General features: G+C 50.0%; 1 protein-coding gene across 7 annotated transcripts in view; it reads right to left on the bottom strand.

The window, feature by feature from the left end:
- The window catches only part of PHF20 (PHD finger protein 20), a 204,453-nt gene that overhangs the window by 24,501 nt on the left and 170,733 nt on the right, over positions 1 to 9,219 (bottom strand). For all 7 annotated transcript variants that reach the window (XM_025214660.1, XM_006032917.3, XM_006032918.3 and 4 more), the window contains one exon: positions 2,393 to 2,792. In XM_025214660.1, the coding sequence (XP_025070445.1) occupies positions 2,393 to 2,792 (400 nt within the window). The remainder of the gene's footprint in view (positions 1 to 2,392; positions 2,793 to 9,219) is intronic.

The following is a 9,219-nucleotide window of genomic DNA, read 5'->3' as shown; positions in this document are numbered from 1 at the left end:
GGGAAAGAGGATCCTAGGGCAATCACCTAAGAAGGCCATGGTGTTCCAATGCACCTCTACAATGTAATTGAATAGAGGAAGGGGCCTACTGCAACAATCCCCAAGTGATGACATGGAGTTCTGCAGGGAGTGTTCCACTTCCTCACACACCCCTTAACCTTCCTGGGCCTTTTCCTACCCTAACTGAACTTTGGGCTGCCACTTACCATTTGCTGGGTCTTGTTGCAGGTTGGGTCCTCTTGTATGTTCAGTCCCTGGGAGTGGGAGAAGGGCATCTTAGCCACCAATGGGGAGCTCATGAGGCCCCGAGCTGTTTGCGAGCCTGTTGGCTCTGGAAACCTGACCAAGAGTAAGAGCCGTCTAAGATGCTATGGACAAGAGAGGGCTGGAGGACTCCTGCTGCTTCCTGCCTGAGCCCAGGTCCATTTCTGAGTCCATGCCACTGTCCAAGACAGCCTGGGAGTCCTTGACCTGGCTCATCTCCTGGGTTGTTGCCGAGGTCTTCCATGAAGGCTGCATGCTTCTGAGAAGTGCCTTTGGAGTTCTTGTCACTCTCCAGGGTCATACAGGCCTTGTCCATCATGTTCTGGCACATCACCATGTTATTCACCACAAGGACATGAGACAGGATGACATGTGCCTTCTATGAGGAACTGTGTGTGCCTAAAACGCAAGTGGTGTTCCATGCCCTCACAAACCACTGTCTTAGAACTTCGCATTTGGAGTGGTATTGAACCCTATCACTCAGGTCCATGGGCTGCCATTTTCAGGGTGATCTATTCAAAGATCACTTAGTGGAGTGCCCGCTGGGACCTCACCTCTTCCCAAATGGTGCTCCCCCCTGGTCCAGCTGGTGCCACATTTGCACAAGACACTGGATAAGGAGAGAGGGCCCATAGTTGCAAGAGGACGAACAGATGAAGGCAAGTAATGGATGGGTAGACCAACTTTGGTGCAGTAAGCAAAGGATGGATCTGAGGATGTCCCTGATGGATGGATGTTCCCAGTGATGAATGTATATACAGTTGTGTGGGTGGGTGCAAGCTCTGATGCTGATCTCAAGCAGGTGATGAACAAAGAATGGCCTGCAACTCACTATCCAGGGTGAGGCCACCTGTGCCTTCCTGTCACCTCCAGGCAGTAGATATCTGCCACCAGGCTCTCCCTAGCCTGACGCTATATTCAAGAGAAGCCAGGATTGGGGCAGAGGCAGTGCCCTGCTGGATGGCTGGAAGACCAACTGGGCCACTTGCCTTAGAACACTGTTCTGTAATAACTGTTCAGATGCATTTTGCGATGTCCCAGGACAAACTGCCACTACTTTTTAAGCCCACACTGATTTCAGGGCGTTGACTTAGGACAATGGAAATGGCCTTCTGAATGACTACTTTGTCCTGGGAGAAACCACTTTCTCCTGGGACATATTTGATGTCTGTTCATAATCCATGAGATGACTGTTCCTGGTACAATGCTGTGAACCAACCCATCACTAGACCAATTACTTGGTGGATATAGCCCAACCCACATGTGAGCATCAGGAACATGTATAAAAGTCAAACAGTGGAGAGGTATGAACACTAATGACACTGCTCTGAATTTGAGGCTGGAAGTCTGAGGTTTCCAATTAGTATTCTAAATATAATGCTACTAAAAGGGCGGAAAAGCCTAGCAGCAAATGAATCATGTAAACCAAACACTTAAACAGCAGCTTTCTAAACTTCCTAACATGTAAGGAATGAACTACATGCATGAAGTATTGTAGATATCCTTGAGCTCTACATGAAGCCAAAAGGCACCTATACACATACTGGATGCCTGCTCTGAGGCATTCTAATTAGAAGATGTCAGAGCAGACTTGATTAACTGAGTTAATTAGAATGCGCCAGCAGCCATGGCATCATGAGTATTCAGCATTCTTACATTTCAAAATGGCAGTGGGGGGTGCTTTAACTAAAGCTCGTTGAACCAGCTTTAGTTAAAGCGTCCCTGCTGCCATTTTGAAGTGTGGGACGCTGAATACATGAGATACTGTGGGCATTTTAATTAGTGCAGCTCCCTAGAGCTGCGCTAATTAAAATGCCTCCCTCTCCCTTTCCCTCCAACCTCGGAGCACATGTAAAGAAGCCCACAGTTTCTAAGAAGGAATTAAGTGGTGGTTAAGAATTCATTTCCCCAATGTCTCAGTTTACAGGCAGAACTTTCTGGTCACCAGTGCAGACTGGTGACAAGAAAATGCCAGGTCTGGAAGTACAAGGCAAACATGTAGCTAACGTGGGAATTAATATGGTTAATACTCCAAGTAGTAGTTACAGATTTTCCAAAAAGTACATATTTTTACCAGAGAAGCTAATAAATGCCCTAGAGAAAGACAGATATTCCAATATCAATATACCTTGGTATAATTATGTCTGGACTCATTCTCCAGCTTGCATATTTCTCTGTTCAGATCCCATCCAAATCTCTCTGACAGGGCATCATCCCCATTCTCTCTAATTCGGTTTGTTCCATCATCCATAGCTGAACCCCTGGTTTCCACAACCAGTCTCTGCTCTATAGCTGGGTAGTAGGCCCGAGGTTTCTGGTAACAGTGTTCACTAGTGATATAAGACTCCTCCAAAGAAGGAACAGTTGAGGGTTTTTCAACTGTTCCACTGAAAGTTCTATAACTTGTAGTCCCTTCTTTGTAGCAGTCCTCTTCAATGTGAATGATGCGTTTAGTAGCAGTTTTTTCACCAACTGTAAATGGTTTCCAAGGATGACACCAAAGTTTTAAGTCAGGATGTTCTTTGTTTCTGTTCAAAGACAAAACAGTAAAAATGACCAAATTTAAAACTTTAAGCTTTTCTAAATGGTAGGGTAATAAAGGATGTCTATTTTGTAAATAAATGAAATAAGAACTTGCTAATTGAGCACACTGGAACTAACAAGTTTCCCTAAAAGTAAGTTTCCTTATCTATTCTGGAACACAATTTGATTTTAGTGACCTCTGTGCATTATTTTCCTCAAAGGTTCTGCTATTAGATTTACTGTTTTTACCGTGGTGTTCATTATATAATATCACATTATTTGATTAAATATTGGGAGGTATAAGATAAATCCAATTTGGCACATCAGAATTGCCACATTTAAACCATCCTTTCTTTTTGCTGCAAACAGCTGTTAAACTGCAGGTTTTTTTAAAAAGGGGTCACAAATACAGCAAGGTTATTTTCAGTTGCAACCTAATCAAAATCAACACATATTATTAATGGAGACAGGAGGTTATTTTCATAGTTTTAAATGGGATGGCAAGTAAAAAAAATTCTAGCATATACATACAGTGCTTTTCGTGAATGCTCTTATTTGCAAATTGAACCAAAACAGTTCTCTACTCAAACACAAACACACAGTTCATTAGACCTGCACTAATCTCCAAAACCTAGTATTTGGATTTTATTCAACTTGTAATTTCTAGCAAGTTTTCAATCAGAATTCTCTTGCGTAATGATGAGCAGGGATCCTGATTTTCCCTGATGGGAAAAAAAAAAAAAAAAGGAAAAATTCTCTGATAAAACTCCCAAAATTTGTGATTAAAATTAAAGGCCCCCCACAGCCCCCTGGCTCTGCTGGTGCTCCTCACTCCTCCTCAACAGCCCCACAGCCCTGCCAAAGGGGCCCCAAGCTGCCAGGGCTATGGGGCCAGGAATCCAGGTCCACAGCCCCCCTGCCCCTGAGAGAAGGCAGCGGCTGCTGCAGTGGAGAATGGAGCTGCCTGCCCCCACCCCGCTGCCTGCTATAGGCTCGGGCAGGGGGTAGGGCCAGGAGCAAGGGCCACAACCCTAGTCCGCTGTCCCCATGCACACAGGAGACACATTGCCAGGACAGCGCAGAGCTCATAGCAGCAAGCAGCTCTGCTGTGTGGCTATGCTTTGCCCTGCAGTGCTGGGTCACACCTGCCAGGCTGCCAAGGCCCCAGGGAAAGGTAGCAGGGTGGAAGCATGAGCCCGCTCTGTGCACAGATCTGGAGGGCATGTTCCCCCCATACTCCCCTGGGAGTTCATGCAGTGGCAGGCAACTGGCCCTACCCCCCAACCCCTAGACAAGTCCCCCACGGTCCCATCCCACCGGGGCCCTGCAACTGTGTACATTGCGGCCCTGGGCCCTTAGCCCCACACACTACCAGGCAGGGCAGCAGCCCCAGCCCTGCCCAACTCCCTCCCTCCCAACAGGGGCCTCAGTCCCCACCCTCACTTCCCTGCGGGAACTGCTCTTCAGGCTGTCTGGAGCCATGTACATGTACATGCACGTGGTATCCCCTGCCCAACTGCCCTCCTCCTGGCTCTCTCCCAGCCCCTTGGCAGGGTGGAACTCTTCCAGCCTGCAGAGCTCACGGGGTTTCTCTGCTTACTCCAGTAAGGGGGAAAATCCATGTTCATAGATGGTAAGGCTGGAAGGGACCTTGGAAGATCATTGGGTCTAGCCCACTGCACCAAGCAGGAAAGATAACTGGGGGTCAGGTGACCCCAGCAATGTGACTGTTTAGTTTCCTCTTGGAGATTACCAGGGTAGGTGACTGCACTACCTCTGGAAGGAGCTTATTTTACAGTCTGGACACCCTGACTGTGAAGAAGTTTTTCCTAATGTTGAGCCTGAATCGAACTTCCAGGAGTCTGTGGCCATTACTTCACTTTTCCCCCCCCTCATGTGCCCTGGTGAACTCGACACAGTACTCCAGCTGCGGTCTCATGAGTGCCGAGTAGAGCAGAAGAATCATCTCCTTGGTTTTGCTGGAGATGCATCGATTGATGCATGCCAGAGTATTATTTGTCCTACTGGGTACAGTCTTGCACCGCTGGCTCACATTTATACTGTGGTTTATTATTACCCCCAGGTCCCTTTCATTCGTGGTGCTAGTCAGTTTGGTTCCACCAAGCCTGTAGGTGTGCTGGGGGTTGCTTGTCCCGAAGTGGAGCACTTTACATTTCTTGACATTGAACTTCATCAGGTTCTGATCTGCTCAACTTGCTAGCCTGTCTATGTCCGCCTGTATCTGTAGCCTATCTTCAAACGTGACCACGCTTCCCCATAACTTGGTGTCATCTGCAAACTTGGCTAGTGAGCGCTTCATTCCCACATCCAAATCGTTACTAAAGATGTTGAAAAGTACTGGACCAAGTACCAACCCCTGCAGGACACTGCTGCTCACTTCTCACTAGGATGACAGATCTGTTCATTATGACTCTCTGGGTTCTACCCTGCAGCCAGTTTCTCACCCACCTGAATGTCTCAGAGTTAAGCCCACAATCTTTCAATTTTCTCACGAGGATATTGCGGGATACTAGATCAAAGGCATTTTGGAAGTCTAGGTATACAACATTAACCTGCTCTCTCGTGTCCACGTGGAAAGTTACCTGGTCACAGAAGGAGGTGAGGTTGGTAAGGCAAGATCTGCTCGTGAAGAAGCCATGGTGGCTGTTATTCAGAATCTTACCTTCTGCAAGCTTATCACAGATAGACTGCTTGATGAACTTTTCTAGGATTTTCCCTAGGATGGAACTTAGGCTGATAGGCCTATAGTTACCCATGTCCTCCCTCCTGCCCTTCTTGTGGATGGGCACAACATTGGCCCTCTTTCAGTCCTCAGGAACTTCTCCAGAATGTCACTAGTTGTGGAAGAGTTTCGCCAGGGGTTCTGCAATGACTTTGGACAGCTCCTTCAGCACTCTTGGATGAAAATCATCCGGTCCTGCTGACTTGTATGACCAATTAAAAAAATTAGACATATACACCATTTCTATGGCAATTGTAGGAAGGTGATTATTCCTACTATGCTCATCCTCTACTCTACCTGGCATGGTTTTCCCCTTGTTCCGGTGAAAGACCGAGGCAAAGTAGTCATTCAGGAGTTCAGCTCTCTCCTGGGTGCCAGTAACCAGGTCTCCTGAGTTGTTGAGCAATAGCCCCACACTCCCATTTGTTTTCCTCCTGTTCCCCATGTACCTAAATGACTTCTTGTTGTCCTTGATTCCCATTGGTAATCTAAGTTTGGTCGCCACTTAGCCTTTCTTATCTGTTTCCTGCAAATGCGAGCCATCATGGAACAGTTCTCCTTGGGTCCTGCCCCAATTTTCCATTGTTTATAAGCCACTTTCTTCTTTCTTAAGAGGACTGTGATTTCCCTGTTTAGCAGAAGGCCTCCCAGCCCTTCTGTTACCTGTTCTCCGCATGGGAATGAACTTCCTTTGTGGTTCAAGGATCGTGTCCTTAAGGAACAACCACTCTTCGCGCACACCTTTCAACTTTGGTCCCTAGTCCCGCAGCACTTGCCCTACTAGTGACCTAAGCTTGCTGAAATTTGCATTTTTGAAGTCCAAGATTTCAATCCTGCTACCTGACTTGTCCGCCTTACGTTGGACAGTATTTTTCCGTGGGAAATGGAAAACCCTGATCCCTGACGATGAGCAAAGATCTGGGTTTTCTGTGGAAAAAACTGTGGAGTTTCCCTTTTATCTGACAAAAATACAATTTAATTTTTAACAGAGAAACGCACAGATTTTGCTTTTATCCAAAGCTCTCTGCAGGCTGGCACAGTTCCATCCTGCAAGGGGCTGGGGGGAGTGGGTGAAGGGTAATCAGGCAGGGGGCGCCACATGCACGTGTAAGCACAGATCAGCCCCTCCAGCTGGCAGCAGGAGGGGGTGTTTCTGGCCCCCATAGGGAGGGAAGGAGGGAGTTGGGCAGGGCAGAGCTGGGGCTGCTGCCAAGCTGGGCAGTGCAGTGTGTGGGGCTTGTAGCTGCAATGCGTGACCACAGGGCCCTGGTGAGGAAGGGGACAAGGCTGCAGATGACCTGTCCAGGGGACAAAGGGGACTGGCTCCCCACTGCTGTGTGCACTCCCCAGGGTGGGGAAGCACGTGCCCTCCAGATCCATGCGCAGGCCTGGGACAGACAGCCTGCTGTCGGCTTGGGGTTCCTTGCTCTGCCGCCCTCCCTTGGGCTTCCACAGCCCAGTGGGTGGGACTGGCGCAGCAGAGTAGGGCTGGGTGGGGAAACTTGTTGCCACCTCTCCACGCCCTGTGTTGCCCTGAGAATGTGGCCCCCTACCTAGCTGGCAACAGCAAGGGGCACAACCATGCACTGCCACCCTGCTGCTGCAGGGCAGGCAGGGTGCACAGTGCCAGGGCACCGCAGAGCTTGCAGCGGCAAGGAGCTTCCCCACCCAGTTCTGCTCTGCCCTGCCGGGTCCTGCAGATCCCTGGGGGAGGGCAACAGGACAAGGAACCTGGACCTACAGTGGGCAGCCTGCTCCCACCCTGCACACAGAATCGGGAAGGGGGGGGCACGGCAGCACATGCCCCCTTGTCCTCTGGGAGTGCGTGCAGCGGTGGGGAGCCAGCCTGCCTCTGGCCAAATCTTCAGAAGGCAGCCTGCCCGCACTCTCCCCCCCCATGAGCTCTGCTCTGACTGTGCCACTTGCAGGGTGTGACAGGAGGGACGTCAGGGTCACCGTGCTCTCCCCTGCTGCCTCCTTCACCGTGCCAAGCTGTCGTCTTGCACCCTCTGATTCTAGCCTGCCATGTCTTTGATTTTATATATATTTATAGGGAGGCTGCCTTCTGTCCTCTTGGCCATGGTTCTCCTGTCACGGTTGTACCGTGCACCCAAGCCTTATGGGCTATGCGTGGCTCCTACCACCCCAATACCACACCCCAAGCCTCGCAGATGTAATGGACGTTATTCTGTCCCTCTCTCTCTCTCTCGGGGCCTTCTCAGTAACGCCGCCCTCCTCTCGGGGCCTTCTCAGTAACGCCGCCCTCCTCTCGGGGCCTTCTCAGTAACGCCGCCCTCCTCTCGGGGCCTTCTCAGTAACGCCGCCCTCCTCTCGGGGCCTTCTCAGTAACGCCGCCCTCCTCTCGGGGCCTTCTCAGTAACGCCGCCCTCCTCTCGGGGCCTTCTCAGTAACGCCGCCCTCCTCTCGGGGCTCACCACGCCTGCACTGGGGCTTCTCAACTGCCCCTCACTGGCGCTGGGGTCCTCGCACTCTGCTGCGAGTCCCCTATGAGGCCTCCTCTATCCCCTAATAGCCTCACCCAAACCACCGGTGTAACAAATAGCAAACATAAACACAAGCCTCTTGGCTATAACGTAAACATAAGCCGCCCAGCTATAACAACATTCAATCCTACCAGTGACCCTTTAACTCTCAGCAATGTTGGATGCTGCTCCTGTATCAGGCTTCTCCTCTCCCCCATAGCAGAGAGCTCCTTCCTCTTTGGCTGCTGGCAGGGAACTGCCTCCTACCCCCCTGCCTGGGATTTATATAGGAGCCAGGCCCTACCCCTTCCTTCAGCTGGCTAGGCAGGTGTGGGTCATTACTTCCCACTAGTTGCCTCAGCAACCAGCACCTGAGGAGCCTTCCCTGCTCTCTCAGTAGCAGGCACCCCAGTGCCCTGCTACACAGGGTAAGGGGAGCCAGGCTCCCCACTTCAACTGCAGCAGCTTCCCATGGGTGGCAGCCAGGACTCAGGCACTGCTGAGGGGGCAGGGGGCTGCAGATCTGGGTCCCTGTAGCCCAGGCAGCTGGGGCCCCCCCTCCAGCAGGGCTAGGTGGGGCAGGGGCTGTGGGTGGCGAGTGAGGGGCACCAGCACAGCCAGGGGGCTGTGGGGAGGGAGGGGGGACTGAGGGGCACCAGCAAGGTCAGGGAACTGTGGCTTGGGAGTGAGGGGCCTGGACCTGTGTCCTGGTGAGCAAAGGGGGCAGGGGGAACTCTGATTTTCCATGATGAAAAACCCCCAAACAAATACCAAAATGTATAGGTATTTAGAATTTATTTTACTATAGTGATTGAGGCACTGGTAGGCTTCCCAATTGCTTTAAAATTGTAAATATATCAATAAAACATTGTGTTCAGTTGACACCTCTCTCTCTCTCCCCCCATATATATATATATATATAAAAATGGTGTTTTATTTTAATCACGGATTTTGGGGTTTTTAATTAGTAAATTTGAAATTTTTTATTGGGGAAAACCAGGGTCCCCAATAAGTTGAGCAGTAAGCAGAAAGCAGTTGCTCTGGAATAATCAGCTCAGGTGTTGGATTGCCTTGAAGAGACTTTTCTCTGCGCTATTGACTTAGGGTGGCTACAGTGTTGGAGGGTTTTTTTCCCCTTTTCCCCCTGTGGTGCATGTCTTCCCTCCCCCTGTTTTTCTGGTGTGAAAGTTCTTGTGGTGTGTTTTT

The sequence above is a fragment of the Alligator sinensis genome, unplaced genomic scaffold (assembly GCF_000455745.1).
Source record: "Alligator sinensis unplaced genomic scaffold, ASM45574v1 scaffold249_1, whole genome shotgun sequence".
NCBI lineage: Eukaryota > Metazoa > Chordata > Crocodylia > Alligatoridae > Alligator > Alligator sinensis.
Note: the sequence above shows the minus strand (reverse complement) of the source record. Positions and strands in the feature narration are given on the sequence as shown.